The 18,787-nt window shown below is 45.9% G+C and overlaps 1 protein-coding gene across 1 annotated transcript; it reads right to left on the bottom strand.

Moving 5' to 3' along the window:
- Positions 1–7,511: 7,511 nt before the first annotated feature.
- Positions 7,512–9,623, bottom strand: LOC116985324. Its single transcript, XM_033040049.1, has 4 exons — positions 9,512–9,623; positions 9,035–9,469; positions 8,476–8,886; positions 7,512–8,008 (listed from the first exon to the last, which is right to left on the bottom strand). The coding sequence occupies exons 1-4, from the start codon at positions 9,621–9,623 to the stop codon at positions 7,512–7,514; spliced, it is 1,455 nt and encodes a 484-aa protein (XP_032895940.1).
- Positions 9,624–18,787: the final 9,164 nt, after the last annotated feature.

The raw sequence follows: 18,787 nt of genomic DNA on the forward strand, positions 1-18,787 counted from the left end.
CTTTAAAAATTAAAATTACCATTTCTAAAAGTAAGCCTAATAATTGAAATAAAAACAGACGTTCAGACCGAACAGTGGCTTTGCTTTGACAGTTGCCTAGCTGTCAAAGTATGGGCGAGGTTAGATGTGTTGGTGTATGATATATGGGGAGGGGGCACAGTCCGTTAACCAGTCTGTTGGAGGTGTTGTTTAAATCTTCTCTGTACTGTTTCCAGTTTAACATCTTTCCTATATCAGGGATCCAAAACAACATAATACTGTAGCATAATACTGTAGAACTGTAACATAACATCCCAACTTCAATATCCTGACCGATGAAGGCCAATGTACTGAAAGCAAAGCCTTCTTGATAATCCTATCTACAGTGAGGGCGGGGCTACAGATGAAAATGTCTTATTCCTAAGATAAACATAGAAACATAGACAATAGGTGCAGGAGTTGGCCATTCGGCCCTTTGAGCCAGCACTGCCATTCAATATGATCATGGCTGATCATCCCCAATCAGTACCCCGTTCCTGCTTTCAACCCATATCTCTTGATTCCATATGAAACATCTTCAGTCTGAAGAACAGTGGAAGGTAAGACATTTTTTTCACCCAGGGATGTCTTACCTTCCACTGCCTGCAACCTCCGGCAACCACCTTCAACTAGCATCGCAACCGGCTTCGACTAAAAAATTACAGATTTTTAAAACGGCAACCTATTTTTAGTCGCGGCCGGTTTTGAATTTTTTTAAATAATCGCCAGAACATAGAAGAAGCGGAAACCACTTTCGATCATTAGGGAGACTAACAAAAACCTCCGGGAACCGCATGGAAACCTTGGGTGGGGCGCAAAGTCTCCAGAGGTTTCCGTTCAGGTTTCCTAAGTGGGACAGGGGCATTACTTTCATAGACTGATGTACAAGGACCCCCAGATCCTGTTGTACTTCCCCTTTTCCCAACTTGACGGCATTTAGATAGTAATCTGCCTTCCTGTTTTTGCTACCAAAGTGGATAACCTCACATTTATCCGCATTAAACTTCATCTGCCATGCACCTGCCAACTCCCCCAACCTGTCCAAGTCACCCTGCATTCTCATAGCATCCTCCTCAGAATTTCCACTGCCACCCAGCTTTGTGTCATCTGCAAATTTGCTAATGTTACTTTGAATCCATTCATCCAAATCATTGATGTATATTGTAAATAGCTGCGGTCCCAGCACCGAGCCTTGTGGTACCCCACTAGTCACTGCCTGCCATTCTGAAAGGGACCCGTTAATCCCTACTCTTTGTTTCCTGTCTGCCAACCACTTCTCTATCCATGTCAGCACTACCCCCAATACCATGTGCCACTAATCTCCTTTTTGGGATCTTATCAAATGCTTTCTGAAAGTCCAGGTACACTACATCCACTGGCTCTCCCTTGTCCATTTTCCTAGTTACATCTTCAAAAAAGTCTAGAAGATTAGTCAAGCATGATTTCCCCTTCGTAAATCCATGCTGACTCGGACCAATCCTGTTACTGCTATCCAAATGTTCGGCTATCTCATCTTTTATAATTGACTCCAGCATCTTCCCCACCACCGATGTCAGGCTAACTGGTCTATAATTCCCGGTTTTCTCTCTGCCGCCTTTCTTAAAAAGTGGGATAACATTAGCTACCCTCCAATTCACAGGAACTGATCATGAGTCTGTAGAATATTGAAAAATTATCACCAATGCATCCACGATTTCTAGAGCCACTTAAGTACCCTGGGATGCAGACCATCAGACCCTGGGGATTTATCAGCCTTCAGTACCATCAGTCTATCCAACACCATTTCCTGCCTAATGTGGATTTCCTTCAGTTCCTCTGTCACCCCAGATCCTCTGGCCACTACTATATCAGGAAGATTGTTTGTGTCCTCCTTAGTGAAGACAGATCCAAAGTACCTGTTCAACTCATCTGCCAAAATAAAACCCTTGTCCCAAAATACACCTGAAACCTGGTCACGTTTAATGATAGCTACACAAATACTTAGTCAAAGATCAGACTTGGTTTTTTTAAGTAAACATGAATTTAATAATAATAATAATAATAATAATAATAAATACTTTATTGATCCCCTCAGGGAAATTCAGATGTCCAGAAGCCCCCAACCAACAAACCCACAGATTCAAAACGAACGCTGACAGAAAATACATAGAATACAATGTGGACACTACCTGAGAGCAATAAATACTTAAAAAGACCAATAATTAACAAATAAAAATTAAAAATTGCAAAATGCATCCCCCTACAGCCTAGCGGTCCGAATTATAAAATCTAAAGGCTGCAGGGGTGAAGGATCTCCTGAACCTCTCCGTTCTACAGGGCAGGGAGAGGAGCCGGTTGTTGTTCCGAGTGCTCTTTTGACTCTCCAGAATTACATGGAGGGGATGCCCGGGGTTTTTCAGGATGACTTGTGCCTCATTTTTGCACTAATGCTGTTGCCCCAGCAGACAACAGCGTAGAAAATAACACTTGCAACCACAGTGTTGTAAAACATGTGCAGCATATCATTACACACATTGAAGGATTTGAGCCTTCTGAGGAAAAAGAGTCTGCTCTGGCCTTTTTTGTAGAGGGAGTCAGAGTTGACAGACCAGTCAAGTTTGTTGTCAAGGTGCACTCCAAGGTATTTATATGTCTGCACCACCTCAATGTCAGCCCCTGCAGCGTTGACCGGCTGAAGGGGGAGCTTGTACCTGCCAAAGTTAACCACCATCTCTTTAGTCTTAGTTGTGTTCAGGATGAGACAGTTCTCTTCACTCCAGGCACAAAAGGAACTGGTCAAGTTCCTGTATTCCTCCTCCTGCCCGTTCCTTACACATGCCACAATCGCTGTATCATCTGAATATTTCTGTACGTGGCATGTGTCAGACTTATAGTTAAAGTCTGCTGTATACAGGGTGAAGAGGAACGGGGCCAGAACCGTTCCCTGTGGGGCTCCAACATTGCACACCACTGTGCCAGAGACACTGTCCCCCAGCTTGACAAACTGTGGTCGACCCGTCAGGTAGTCGTTATCCAGGAGATAAATGTGGAATCCACCCCATCTTCTTAAGCTTGTCATTCAGAATCAGGGGTTGGATGGTGTTGAACGCACTTGAGAAGTCGAAGAACATAATCCTCACATAGCCACCGGGTTTGTCCAAAAAGGAGTAGATCCGGTGCAGCATGTAGAGGACTGCGTCATCCACCCCAATGTTCTCCTGGTATGCAAACTAGTGGGTCGAGTGCGTGCTGGACTTGTGGTCTCAGGAGACGAATGAATAGCCGCTCCATTGTTTTCATGATATGGGATGTAAGGGCCACCGGTCTGTAGTCGTTGATCTCGGTCGGCCGCCCTGCTTTGGGAACCGGCACGAGACATGATGTTTTCCACAGACCTGGTACCCTCCCTGACTGGAGGCTCAGGTTGAAAATGGTCTGGAGCGGCTCCGCCAGCTGAGCCGCACAGTCTTTTAGTAGCCTGGGACATACACCTGGGAATTTCACCTGAAACATAGAAAATAGGTGCAGGAGTAGGCCATTCGGCCCTTTGCGTCTGCACCGCCATTCAATATGATCATGGCTGATCATCCAACTCAGTATCCTGTACCTGCCTTCTCTCCATACCCCCTGATCCGTTTTGCCACAAGGGCCACATCTAACTCCCTCTTAAATATAGCCAATGAACTGGCCTCAACTACCTTCTGTGCCAGAGGCCAGAGAATTCCAGAGATTCACCACTCTCTGTGTGAAAAATGTTTTTCTCATCTCGGTCCTAAAAGATTTCCCCGTATCCTTAAACTGTGATCCCTTGTTCTGAAACACAGCAGGTTGACAGGCAATAGTGCCGGACATTCACCCTATGACTGAATAAAAATAAACAAGGCTTAAATTGCCACCAATTTTATGAATTACATATTTCTCTGTATTTCTATTTACTTGATAGGCTGAATGCTCTATCTGCTCCTAACACTTACAACATATTTTAAATTGGAATCAATAATAAAATGAAAATATTATTGATATCACTGCTGGTACACACGTTGGCACAATGGTGCAATGGGTGGCACAGCAGTAGAGTTGCTGCCTTGGGACGCCAGAGACCCAGGTTCGATCCTGACTACAGATACTGTCTGTATGGAGTTTGTACATTCTCCGTGTGACCACATGGGTTTTCTCTGGGATCACTGGTTTCCTCCCATACTCCAAAGACGTACAGGATTGTAGGTTAATAGGCTTGGTATCATTGTAAATTGTCCCTGTAATGTCTGCTGTTACACCCTGTTGTGACTAGCACGATGAATACACGTCCGCCATCTTGTAAGAAAGACTTAATCTGAACAACCGACGGAAACTTCTAGAAGGTCACATGACCTCAGTCACGAGGCGCAGGCACATTTGCCAGCTCCTGCTTTTGGCCTCAAGGGGCGCAGGCATTTATATTACATGTACATCACATCTCCCCCTTCACTTTAATTACATCACATCTCCCCCTTCAACGTTGGGCTCAACACTAATATCTTGAACCTTTAATCAATTTAATGTGGATAAAGTACCACAAATAACACATTGCTCTTCATACTACAAAACTATAAAATAATTGCCCAACTATTTTACATAACTAGTCGAGTTGGGGGTTTTGACCATCGGCCACTTCTCGTGCAAGTCATATTTCCAACTCGTTCTGTGTTGTATTTCTGTTGTGTGCGAGTGTGGCTTGGCTCGCTTTGAGCCGATTCCCCCACCACAGAAACGTGATGCGGCCTGTGATAGTTCTCTTGAGTCTGGGAGACTAGCTCCTTCTGGGAGAGGAGCTCCTCCTTGTGGGGGAGTGTTCACACATGTCTGCTGCGTGTTGCCAGGGCATGGCTCAGCTGCTTCGTGCGCAGGTCGTATGTCCTTCCTGTGTCTGCGGAACTCAGTACCACTCGGTGTAGAGATGACGTCGCTCCGAGGGGACAGGTTTTCTCTTGCAATCCGGCCACGTTGCCACTCGGGTGGTTTGGCACGAAACCACACCTGTTGTTCCAGGCGCGGCTCGGCGCTCGCCTTCTCATTGAAGTATGCTGCCTGTTTGTCTTGCCGGACGGCCAGTTGTGGTCCCGTGGGAGGGACATGATGTGGCAGTAAGAGCGATAGAGGCGATGGCAAATTGCATCTTAACAGTCTACTGCTCAGTCACTGTGAGGGGGCATAGCCGCCTGTCCCATCAAGGATGGTGTTGCGGTATTCGAGGATGGCGTACATCGGGTCATGGCCGCTGTGTTTGGCTCTTCTCATGATACTTTATATAGTTTGTACACAGCGCTCTATCTGCCCGTTGCTCTGTGGATATATAGGACTTGAGGTGACATGGGCAAATTCCCAGTCATCCTGGAACCTGCGAAACTTAGCACAGTCAAATTGTCTTGCGTTGTCTGTCATCACCAAGTCAGGAATACCATTCCGAGTGTGACATCATGTCTGCCAGTCGCGCTATTTTTGGGTACTTTGAGTAAAAGTCTACTACAAGCAAATGGTCATCTCCATCCAGATGGAAGATGTCTACGCCGACCTTAAAGCAAGGTCTACTGGGGATGAAGTGTGGTTGTAGCGGCTCGCTTGCTTGTGCTTTCCTGGTCGCCTGGCATAGAAACATAGAAAATAGGTGCAGGAGTAGGTCATTCGGCCCTTCGAGCCTGCACCGCCATTCAATATGATCATGACTGATCATCCAACTCAGTATCCTGTACCTGCCTTCTCTCCATACCCCCTGATCCCTTTAGCCACAAGAGCCACATCTAACTTCCTCTTAAATATAGCCAATGAACTGGCCTCAGCCACCCTCTGTGGCAGAGAATTCCACAGATTCACCACTCTCTGTGTGAAAAATGTTTTTCTCATCTCGGTCCTAAAATACTTCCCCCTTATCCTCAAACTGTGACCCCTTGTTCTGGACCTCCCCAACATCGGGAACAATCTTCCTGCATCTAGCCTGTCCAACCTATTAAGAATTTTGTAAGTTTCTATAAGATCCCCCCTCAATCTTCTAAATTCTAGCGAGTACAAGCCAAGTCTATCCAGTCTTCATATGAAAGTCCTGCCATCCCATTGGTGAACCTTCTCTGTACTCCCTCTATGGCAAGAATGTCCTTCCTCAGATTAGGAGACCAAAACTACGCATATCGAGCGAGTTCCCACTGTGTCCTCAATCTGTGCATTCATTCCAGGCAACATAAATAAATTGCGGGCTCGTTGTTTAAGTTTCACTACTCCCAGATGCGATTCATGTAGCGCGTACAGCATCTGCCTCCGCATGCTTTGGGGGACTACGATTCAGTTTTCCCTCAAGACTAATCCATCGACTTCAACCAGCTCGTCATGGAATGTTTGAAACGGAGTCAAGTCCGAGGGCAAATCACGCCTGTTACTAGGCCAACCCTTTCTTATATATTCGCACAACAGTGTTAGGGTTCGATCTTGTTTTGTTTCAGCTTTGAACTGCGCAAGGCGCTCGTCTGACGTGTAGGATAGCTTCTACAGCATGTATCACGTTCGGCAGGGCGGTGTACTCTTCCCGCAGGCGTGTGCACCGGGCAGCCGACTCAGGGCATCGGGGACAAACATTTACCGTCCCGGCTTCCACCGTATTTCCAGGTTGTACCGTAGCAGGTGCATTCGCATGCGCTGGAGTCTGGGGCTTAGTTTGTGTAGTGGCTTGTCGAGCAAACCTACTAATGGCTTGTGGTCAGTAAGGACTGCGCTGACCAACAATGAAGTCATGAAACTTTCTGCATGCGTACAATATGGAGCACAGCTCCTTCTCTATAGTTGCGCCGGGCCGCGTTCACACATCGTGATGCGTAGGCAACAGGTCTCTCGTCTTGCATCAGGACCGCTCCAAATCCGCTGTTGGAAGCGTCTGTGGCAATTGAAACGGGCGCGTTCACATCGTACAGTTTGAGCACGGGTGGCGATGTGAGTAGAGACTTCAGCTGGTCTACTGCCTGTCTGTGCTTCTGCTCAAAATGCCACGCTACTCCCTTTTCTGTTAGCTGTCTAAGTGGGGCGGTGATCTCCGAAAGGATTGGAATAAACTTGGCCATGTGTGTCATCATCCCCAAGAACGTTTGCACTTCAGCCTTGTTTGTCGGGTATGGCATTTGTAGCATGCTGCTGACACGAGATGGGCTTGGTGACACGCCTGCTTGCGAGATGACGTGTCCCACATATTCAATCTCGTTACCGACTTTCAGGGATTGAGCTTTAGGCCGGATTCTTTCACCCGTTCGAGTAGGGCTTTCACCCTTGCATCATGTTGTGCTGCGTTCACATCCCAAACGAGAATGTCATCAACGACTATCTCCACCCATTCTAAATCGCCAAACTCTTCCTGCATCGCCCGCTGCCAAATCTCACTTGCGGATGAGATTCCAAATGGAAGCACGAGGTATCGGTATCTCCTAAAGGGAGTATTAAATGTGGTCAGACGCGAGCTGCCATTGCTCAGTGGGAACTGCCAGTACCCACTTGTAGCGTCAAACTTCGAGAACCATTCTGCCTGCAATGTTCTCGAATGTCGGCATCGGTAAATGTTCCCAGCGAATGGCCACATTGAGGTCACGTGGGTCAAGGCATATGCGGACTTCGCCATTAGGTTTGTTAACCACAGTCATTGAATTCACCCAATCTGTCGGTTCGCTCACGGGCTTTATGACTCCCAAGCTTTCAATGCGCTCTAATTCGGCTTTGACCTTATCCCTGATCTTATAAGGGATAGTGCGGGGCGGGTTTTGCTTAGGTTGCACGTTCTCTTGCAGCGCTATGTTGTACTCATGTATTTTTAGCCTTCCCAGCCCTTGGAAAAGCTTGCGATTTTCCTCAATGATCCTCGCAGTGTATGATGAGCTCGCACTCACGCCATCAACCGCTTCTTTTCGCACAAGAAGCCCTAACTTTTCACACGTTAGTTTCCCAAATATGGGTTTCACATTCCTCCTCACTATTTGAAAGACAAACCTATATTCCTTCTTACCTAAGGTACACAAAATTGCTGGAGAAACTCAGCGGGTGCAGCAGCATCTATGGAGCGAAGGAAATAGGCGACGTTTCGGGCCGAAACCCTTCTTCAGACAGATGGGGGTGGGGGGGAGAAGGAAGGAAAAGGGGAGGAGGAGGAGGAGCCCGAGGGCGGGCGGATGGGAGGGTGGGAGGAGACAGCTAGAGGGTTAAGGAAGGGGAGGAGACAGCAAGGGCTAGCAAAATTGGGAGAATTCAATGTTAATGCCATCCGGACACAAGGTACAGTTGGAGGGCAGGGGGGATCACAGAGGGTGTGCAGTTAGAGAGGAGGTTGTGAAACTGTCTCCGGAGAGAGGAGGAGAACTTCTTCAAAGTAGGCATACCTTGAGGAGATATCGCAGTGGAGTAGACAAAGTGTTCAAGAAGGAACGGCAGATGCTGGAAGATCGAATTTTGTGTACCTTCGATCTTCCTTCTTACCTACTTTGACATTCCCCTTTGCCTGCCCCACAGGCTTCATTGTATGTCCAGAGAATGACCTCAGTGTTACGTTCGTGTTCAGTAAGGCAAGACCAGTCTTTCTGAACAAGTGCTCTGGCAGGATGTCGACTTGAGCGCCAGAGTCAAGTTTGAACTCAATGTTCACATTGTTGATGCTGCACATCTGTCCCCTTTCATGTGTCGACTCTATAACGGCGTCAATGTAGAAGACATCTACGTCGTCGTCCACTGGCTCAGGCAGCGGTGAAGCGTTCATCTGGAACTCGATGTCGCGGACGTCACGGCTCCAGCCCCCGGCCTTTTGTCTGATTAGCCGGTCATGTTGTCGGGGACGTGGGCGGCTGTTGGGCGCTCTATTTACCGGAGGATCTGGAAAGATGTCCAATCTCTCTGCAGGTGTGACATCTCATGTCCTGAGCAGGGCAGTAGCCTTTATGCCCGCGGGTGCATGACCAGCAGACGGTATCCTTACCAGAATCACGGATTTCTTTCTATGGTTGTCTGGGTCGCGAATCCCTGCCTCGGCCCCATGGCCAACTGGCGCTGTCCCGTTTCACGTAATCAACTGTCTCTTCGGTGTCGATGGCGGTTGGGGCAATCTGCTTCATTTGTTCGGCTGCTGCTTCAGCTATCAGACACATGTCACTGCATTTTTCCAGTGTTAACTCATGGCATTGTAGTAGTTTTTCCCGGAGCGGCTGGCTGCTGATGCCGCAGACGATTCTGTCTCGCAGCAACGAGTCATGGATAATGTCAAACTCGCAATCATTAGATAAAGACTTCACTGCAGTCAGGTAGCTGGAGAAGGTCTCCCTTTGCCGCTGATTACGTGTATTAAAGATGTATCTTGTGACAGTTAAGTTCTTTTTTGGTTCACAGTATGTCTGAAACTTATTCTTCAGCGGTTGTATATTGTCACACTCCTCCGGGGCGAACCGAAAGGTCTCATAAATCTCCTGAGCTGCCGGCCCGGCTACATAGAGGAATGTTGCACACTAAATCTTTTCTGGCTTACTCGTCAGTTCTGTTGCCGCCTCGTACAGCTGGAATGTCCTTATCCAGTCCTTATCATTCTTGGACGAGTTCCCTTGCATGGAGAGTGGTCCCGGTGGCTTGAGTCCTACCATTCTTTTTCTTTAGTCTTTTTCTTCTGACACCATGTAATGTCCACTGTAAGACCCTGTTGTGACTAGCGCGATGTATACACGTCCGCCATCTTGTAAGAAAGATTTAATCTGAACAACCAACGGCAACTTCTAGAAGGTCACCTGACCTCAGTCATGAGGCACGGGCACATTTGCCAGCCTCTGCTTTTGGCCTCAAGGGGCGCTGGCATTTACATTACATATACATCACAGTCCCTGTAGTCCAATTAAAGCAGTACCTTCACCCACCACTAATTGCAAAATAATTTATTTTACTGCAGTTTGGTCCCCTAAACACCAGACAAAAAATCCTAGCATTGGAAAGTGGTGTCATTTGCATAATATGCAAATTAGCTTCCACCATCAGAGAAAATTCACTATAATTTGCATCTAACTTTTAGGCCGATTGAAACAAATGAAGCATCCAAACCCATGTTTTCATGGTCAGACACATTGGCGAATCAATATTTTGAACATAATTTGCATATTATGCAAATCAGCCATAACAGATAATTCAAAATGTTGCTATGACTTTGCATGTAACAACCTGATGGGGGAAAAAATCAGGTCAAACCCCATGTTTCCGTTGTGAGTGAACCTGATGGACATTTTCTCAGATTAACAGTATCAATGTTATTTGCATGATATGCAAATTAGTTCTGCCATTACAGGAATTCATAACTTCCTGTGTCATTTGTAATATATGCAGCAATTCAAGTATCCAAAACCATGACTTCTGTGAAAATTGTGAACATTACATATGAACATGTTACATATTCACAGGTTAATATGTTAACAGGTTAATAATTCATTTTGCATGATTTACCTTTTTCAGAGAAAATAAAAATGTATATATTTGATTCTGTGTGTCTGATACAAAAAATGGCATCCAAACATAAAGCCATAAGAAAGCAAGCATGAAAGATTGTATAAAGCAGCAAGAACCTATAGTCCAGCAATACCTGGAATATTTAAGGTGGTGTCACCCAATCAAGATGAGAATGGCCATATTTTACATTCGTTTTATAGACAATAGGTGCAGGAGTAGGCCATTCGGCCCTTCGAGCCATTCAATGTGATCATGGCTGATCATCCCCAATCAGTACCCCGTTCCTGTCTTCTCCCCATATCCCCTGACTCCGCTATTTTTAAGAGCCCTATCTAGCTCTCTCTTGAAAGCATCCAGAGAACCTGCCTCCACAGCCCTCCGAGGCAGAGAATTCCACAGACTCTCCACTCTCTGTGAGAACAAGTGTTTCCTTGTCTCCGTTCTAAATGGCTTACTCCTTATTCTTCAACTGTGGCCCCTGGTTCTGGACTCCCCCAACATCGGGAACACGTTTCCTGCCACTCGCGTGTCCAAGCTCTTAACAATCTTGTATGTTTCAATGAGATCCCTTCTCATCCTTCTAAACTCCAGAGTGTACAAGCCCAGCCGCTCCATTCTCTCAGCATATGACAGTCCCGCCATCCCGGGAATTAACCTTGTAAACCAATGCTGCACTCCCTCAATAGCAAGAATGTCCTTCCTCAAATTAGTGGACCACAACTATAACTTGGCTAGTGTTCTTCGTGAAATTTCAGGCAACATCACTCAGCAGCACTGCTGTCATTATCTCCAGCCAAGATGAATTTCCACAACTTAGACCTTTACACACTCCACATACCCATGTGCAGTCAATGGGAATAGTCATGCAGTCGCATCTACTGGCGCTGCACCCTGTCTTGCAGTTACACCTGAATATCTTGGTCAACTTCTCTGGTGCAGCGGGGAGATGTGTGTGTCCTGGCATGAATTGACCATCAGTGATCTTCCATCCCCATTCTTCTGGTTTCAGTTGTCCAGTCATCTCTTTCCAGGTCTGAATCTGAAAGTATACTCGCAGACTATGATACTGTGTAGCAGCAGATGTTGGCGGCAATGTCTGAGGCTCCACGAATGTGTTGCTTTTTGCCACCTTCTCACAGAAACGCTTGTACCACAGAGCACCTATACCTCCACCCTTCTTGCCATTAAAGATGTAGACTCGGGCTTTCTCTCCTGCATCAATGATATCTTCCTTTGCAGCACCCTCTTTTGGAAACGGGCCACGATCAGCCATGATCACAATGAATGGCGGTGCTGGCTCGAAGGGCCGAATGGCCTCCTCCTGCACCTATTTTCTATGTTTCTATGGGCCAGCAACTTGCTGGAAATCAACATTGTTCTGGACTTGCTTTCGGGCTTCTGCTTTGCCTACAATATAAACTCTCGATGTTGTACAAAGAGTAGTCTGGAACAGATATTATTAAAGCTTTATTTCAGACACAGGTCCATATAACACATCAAACAGTATAAGGAGATACAAAAATACATTAAAAATTGCGTATTAGCCTATAAGATATACAAGCTATTGCACCAATGCCGTCTTAGCCTAGAAGTGAATCTATAGCAGCTTTTCAGAGGGCTGACTAGGGCTTCAATTATGTGGTTCTCTGACTTGTCCAGGCGACACATAAAACTAAACATCAGCTGTCTTAAGAATGCCTCACAGGTTGGCACCCTAGTGGACACAAACAATTGACTGGCACTATGCCACCTAAGGACACGAAGTAGCAACCTCATTGCATCATTGTATGCTGCCTTGAGCCTCTGCATACTCTTTTTCTTATAATTAGACCACAATTGAGCAGTATATAACGGTGTGATGTAGGTTCTGAACAGGGAACACTTCACAGAGTCAGAGCACATAGAAAACTTCCTTATAAGCATGTTAGCTTGAAGATAAATTTTACAGCGCTGTCGGTAGAGGTCTTTGTCATCCGTCCAGTCATCGGATATGACATGACCTAGGTATTTAATTTCCTCACACACAGCAAGAGGACTGTCTGACAAATAAAAGGTCGGAAAAGTTGATTTCCTGTCCTCAGCGCTTCTAATTACCATTATGCGGCTTTTCTTAGCGTTATACTTTATGTCATAATCAAGGCCATACTGAGAGCACACCTTCAGCATCTGCTGCAGCCCAGCACTATATGGACAGAGCAGGACCAGGTCGTCTGCATACATAAGATGATTAACAATAATGTTGCCCACAAGACAGCCAGTTTTTAACCTATTTAACTGATTTGACAATTCATCCATGTAAACATTAAATAAAATAGGAGACAAAATTCCTCCTTGCCGCACTCCGTTACTAACACAGAATGGAGCAGATACAACATTGTCCCATTTAACCTGAAACGTTTGATGGGCATACCAGAACACTAAAATTCTCACTAAGAATTTAGGGGCACCTCTATCTAGCAATTTTACAAACAATTGTTCATGATTAATTCTATCAAATGCCTTGGACGCATCAATAAAACATAGGAATACAGATGAATTCAGGCTTGTGTACCTGAACACAATCTCTTTAAGAGCATAGATACACAGGTCAGTTCCATGTTTTCTTTTGAACCCAAACTGATTGTCAGTAGTAAGGACATACATTCCTAGCTTTGTCAACACTATTCTCTCCAGTACTTTAGATAAGATACTGGCTAATGCAATAGGTCGGTAATTATCAATACTGTTGAGCTTACCAGCCTTATCTTTAAGCACAGGCACTAACATTACAGACATAATAGCATTTGGCAAGACACCATGAACCAGACAACCATTAAAGCACATGGAAAGCAAAGGGCAGAGCTTATAGCTGGCATATTTTAGATGTTCTGCAGTAATGCAGTCCATACCGCAGGCTTTGTTGTTATCCAACATGTTAACGGTATCATAGACATCTGCTGCCCTAATTACCATTCTACAGAGAGATCAATATGTTGATGATTGATTCTAACTGGGTTACTTTTAACACAGTTAAAAAGGTTACAGTAGTGCTCACGCCAACTCTCAGCTATTTTTTCTGGGCTACTAACACCTTCAATGTCAGACGGTAGGGGTGTTTTACTGTTATTCATTACTTTGACCTCTTTCCAGAAGTTAGTAAGGTTGTTGTTCTGTAGCTTCCTGGCAAGCGAGTCTGCTCTCATTGTGTTTTCATTTTTCTTAATAAAACAAAGTGCATATTTAACTCTAGCATTTGTGCGTTTTTTCATATCTAGCAATACCCCCTGTCTAGGCCTACCTGCCTCTGACCAGAGTCTAAAGGCCTCTCTAGCCTCAGCGTACTGCTCAGCCACAAACTCATTCCACCCAGGTCTGATGTTGGGTACCTTACATTTACTTTTACAAAAGGGATCACTGGAGGCATTGAGACATTTCACAATAACATCATACATGGCACAGAGTTTTTCAGCGTGTTGCACGTCCTTACAATTCATATCTGAGCACATTAGGGCCTCTTGAGGCAATGCAATATTATTTTAAAAACTCTCCGTTCGCAGTGAGTATCCAGCCATAACCTCTCTGCTCAGTTTTGACCAGTCCAGTTTACTTGAGGAAGCAGCATTATTATTACTGGACAGCAGGAGGACATTCTCAACATTTAACCGTGCAGCAATAGGTATGTGATCAGAGGTGGCAAGTTCATAACAAATCTCCACCTTTTCCAGTGAGGCATGAGCATCAGCTGTGGTCACAATATGGTCCAACCAGGATGTTGTGTGCCACGCTTCACTAATATAGGTAAAACTTGTGTCAGGCAACAGAGCTTTACTCGATAGAATTAATTTAGACTCATTACAAATCTGCTGCAGGTGTGCTGCAAATAAAGATTTGCTATCTGACATGTCAGCATTAAAATCACCCATGACGTAGACACAAGATGAGCTGTTGTCCTCTATAAAGGACTGAATAAAAGCTAACCTGTTCAGAAACTCGTCCTCATGCTCATATGATTCATACGGTGTATAAACATTTAAGACTGTAAATTTCTTTTCATTATAATTACACTCCAGCCCTATGGCCCAGTCAACATTTAGACGCACCACCTTCACCAGTGAGTCATATTTGATGTTCCACAGTATAGCTACACCACCAGCTATCCTACCCCGAACCAGCCTCGTACTGAGGTCGGTAGTGGACTCTCCAGCCCCATGGAAGTTCATGTGTAGAGTGTTCAACTTATCCAGATCTTGTTTCGCCAGCCAAGTTTCTTGCAGGCACAGAATGTCACATTGGTCCAGCAGTGTGTCCACCACCAAACGTCTGGATCTATCAGTAGCAGAATGTCCTACTCGCAAACCGCGAGTGTTGTATGAAACAACATGCATTTAATACGTTTTGTCGCTCCCAGCGGAACAGCTGGCCTTCATCCCGTCCTCGCCCACAGATGCGACAGGCACCCCAGCATCGTTACCGTGCAGCAGCTCCTCATCCTGAGAGCGAGGGGCATCATATTCTTTCCCAAGATCTTCATTGTCTTCCTTATGTTCCATACCCTGTGCTTTTTGGTGTTGGCTTTGGTTTCAGGTTTCATGACTAGCTCCTTCTTGATGGCGTCTCCATGGTAACACAACAAGATTAGCAGATCTGTATCATCATCACCAATGAGAATGGTGTCAACAACCTTCACTGACTACTGCTGCCTTGACGATCAGGATGTCTGCGTCTCCTTCGGCATGAATCGTTGTGCAGCCCGCCCTCTCAGGGAAGCAACCCAGCATAGTTCAGGCCAGTTCATTGGCTATATTTAAGAGGGAGTTAGATGTGGCCCTTGTGGCTAAAGGGATCAGGGGGTATGGAGAGAAGGCAGGTACAGGATACTGAGTTGGATGATCAGCCATGATCATATTGAATGGCGGTGCAGGCTCGAAGGGCCGAATGGCCTACTCCTGCACCTATTGTCTATGTTTCTATATGAAGAAACCTTTGTTTACTTTGAAGACTTTCTTCAGCTTCAGCGAAGTCTCTCCAGTGAATATCACATTTGGTCCCTTGGAGCTGCCAGTGCGTCTGCATGTGTAGCATCCTTGATGGCAGACCCATCTTCGTAAACATTGAAGACTTTCAATAGACAATAGGTGCAGGAGTAGGCCATTCGGCCCTTCGAGCCATTCAATGTGATCATGGCTGATCATCCCCAATCAGTACCCCGTTCCTGCCTTCTCCCCATATCCCCTGACTCTGCTATTTTTAAGAGCCCTATATAGCTCTCTCTTGAAAGCATCCAGAGAACCTGCCTCCACCGCCCTCTGAGGCAGAGAATTCCACAGACTCACCACTCTCTGTGAGAAAAAGTGTTTCCTCGTCCCCGTTCTAACTTTCCGTACCGATTTGTCACGTATGCGACATACATATGACAAATACTCTCAAAGGTTTGACCTCTTGACCATGGTAGACGTTGCAAGAGTGCACCACCGTCAAGCACGTAATGTAGATAGATCATCACCAGTAGGGTCTGTCTGATCCCATTTCACCATCTCCCAAAGGGCATCACCTAGTGCCGCTTTGTTTGGCTCTCCTGGCAGCCCAACGTTTTCAAATAACGCTGTGGGATGACTCGTATTGAAACACGGCTGCCGGATTTTCCTGATCTTCCCGGCTGGCGATTACATTCAGCAGCTGGAAAAGCAACTGTGGATCGACCTGAACTGAATCTCCGCCATTGACAACAGTTGTCTTGGATCCAAGTGGGACTGCTTGATTTGTCCTTTGGAAAGAGTACTCGTTCACATTTTCCCCAACCATTGACTCTAGAATCCCCTGGCCGACACATCTTGCCTTGGTGACATTCACTTTTCCATGTGCAACAACGCCACTCACGATGTTATAGTGAAATTATGAATTTTCTCTCATGGCAGTAGCTAATTTGCATATTATGCAAATTATGCAAATTACGCCACTTTCCCATGCTAGGATTTTTTACGACTTTTAGTATGGTGTTTGGAGGACACAAACCTTTCTGTTCCCACTTTCTGTCAATTTACGAGTTTTCTTCATGAAGGCTTTCTGCGCTGGTTACCACAACTATAATACATATCTAAAACACAAAGTGCTGGAGGAACTCAGTTGGCCAGGCAGCGTCTGTGGGGGTAATGGATAGATGTTTTGGGTCGGCCCCCTTATTTGCTCTTTAACATAGTGGTAGCGGTGAATGGAGGAGTGGATCGGTTGTCAGTGAGCAGGCTATGGGGCTGTATCCCATACTGTGGGGTGGTGGGGGGGGTTAAGAGTTCGGCCACAGGAGGCGCCAGGGGCATGGAGGTTGAGAGAGGCGAGGGGACTGAGGCGGCGGGAGGTTTGTGGGTCGAGGTATGGATGGAGTGGGCTGTAGCAGCCTGGGGCTCTGTTAGACCGGGGACCATTCCAAGTGTCCGAGTGTGTGGATCGGACATGGCCTGCAGCGGCACAGAGCAGAGGATACGGACAACAGTGCAGTCGCCACAACTAGTCAACGGATATTTTTAAGGCGGAGATTGGACTTGATGGGCCGAATGGTCTAATTCACTTGTGAAGTTACGAACGGGCCTCTATGGCAAAGAAAGACTATTTTTAAGAACATTTGAAACTTGAAAGACATGATGGCGCCAGAAATATGGTGGCTTTTGTGTGCTGCCTCAGTGAAGTCCACAATTCCCACGCTACAATCGTGGCACTTTTTATGTACTTATGATTGTGCTTACGTATAATGCAATTTCACTGAATATGCAAAACAAAGAATTTCTTTGCACCAAGGTAGTCACACAGCAGTCGAGTTGCTGCCTCAGTGCCGAGTCGATCCTGACTATGGGCACTGTCTGTACAGTTTATACATTCTCCCTGTGACAGAGTGGGTTTCCTCCCACATGCCAAAGTTGAACAGGTTTGTAGGTTAATTGGCATTGGTACAATTTGTAAATTGTCCCCAGGGTGTAGGATAGTACTCGTGTGCATGGTTCACTGGTCGGTGGGCCGAAGGGCCTGTTTCCTCGCTGTATTACTAAATAAAAATAAACGTGAAAATAAAGTAGAGGTTGTTGCATTTTGGGATGTCTAACAAGGGCAGGACCTACCCAGTGAATGGTCGGCATCTGGGGAGTGTTGTAGAGCAGAGGGATCTAGGTGCATGGTTCCATGAAGGTCGAGCTCAGGTAGATAAGGTGGTCAAAAAGGCTTTTGGCACTTTGGCCTTCATCAGTCAGAGTATTGAGTATAGAAGTTGGGAACTCATATGCAGTTGTATAAGACGTTGGTGAGACTGCATTTAGAATTAGAATATTGTGTTCAGTTCTGGGCACCATGTTATAGGAAAGATATTGTCAAGCTTGAAAGGGTTCAGAAAAGATTTTCCTTCGGCATTTTGTTTTTGCTCAAGATTAGTACGGGTATCAGGGGTTACGGGGCAAAGGCAGGAGAATGGGGTTGAGAGGGAAAGATAGATCAGCCACGATTTAATGGCGGAGTAGACTTGATTTTGCCTTCCATCACAGTGAGGAACGTGGAGTCTCTGCGGTGGATGTTTATATTAAAATGCGTTTCGTGTGTTCTGTTGCTTTTTATTTATATGACTGACTTGGCAAATTAAATTCCTCGTATGTTGCAAAACATACTTGGCTAATAAAGTATTATTGTGATTGTGATTGTGTCAGGGGTTATGGGGAGAAGGCTGGAGAACAGGGTTAAGATTGAGATCAGTCACAATTGAATGCGGAATTGACTTGATGGGCTGAATGGCCTAATTCTGCTCCGACAACCTATGAATCTAGGAACTTATGAACTATAATAGTAGTATTGGGCCCCCCTCGGCCATGACTGACCATGGGTGATGCATCCTGGTCGGATGCAAGCCTGGGCGATGTCATATGGAGGACAGGCTGTTGCCCATGCAGCACGTCCCCCCTCTCCACGTCGCTGATCGATCCAAAGGAACAGCAGGGCCGTTACAGTTTGGCACCAGCGCCGTCGCAGGAGCTGCCAGAGCGAGGTTGTAGACAACGACGAACTACCTTATGGGCTCCGACTCCGGATTTTCTTGAGGTTTACTCCTGGAGTCTTTTCCATGACTGGATATGGCCACAAGGCAGTGGAGGTTTTAAATCAGAGTTTCCCCTCTCCTAGATTGACTGCCTTCCCAGGCTGACGAGCCCCATCTGCCTGAGACTCGTGGGGGCGGGAGCGTCTACCTTCCCTGCAGGTCTATAGCACCTGCCCACTGCCCATAGTACTATAATACATATATGTACATTGTGAACATCGAGACAGAACACTCTGGAGAATAAGCACGACAAGTTTTGCAATTTGGATG

Source organism: Amblyraja radiata, chromosome 2, assembly GCF_010909765.2.
Source record: "Amblyraja radiata isolate CabotCenter1 chromosome 2, sAmbRad1.1.pri, whole genome shotgun sequence".
Taxonomy (NCBI): Eukaryota; Metazoa; Chordata; class Chondrichthyes; order Rajiformes; family Rajidae; genus Amblyraja; species Amblyraja radiata.

Coding starts and splice junctions, on each gene's coding strand:
- LOC116985324 (XM_033040049.1), bottom strand. CDS start 9,623: ATGGTAGGACTCAAGCCACCGGGACCACTCTCCATGCAAGGGAACTCG. Junction 9,470..9,511: donor GGCGGCAACAGAACTGACGA/GTAAGCCAGAAA, acceptor TCCTCTATGTAG/CCGGGCCGGCAGCTCAGGAG. Junction 8,887..9,034: donor CGTGAAACGGGACAGCGCCA/GTTGGCCATGGG, acceptor TCACACCTGCAG/AGAGATTGGACATCTTTCCA.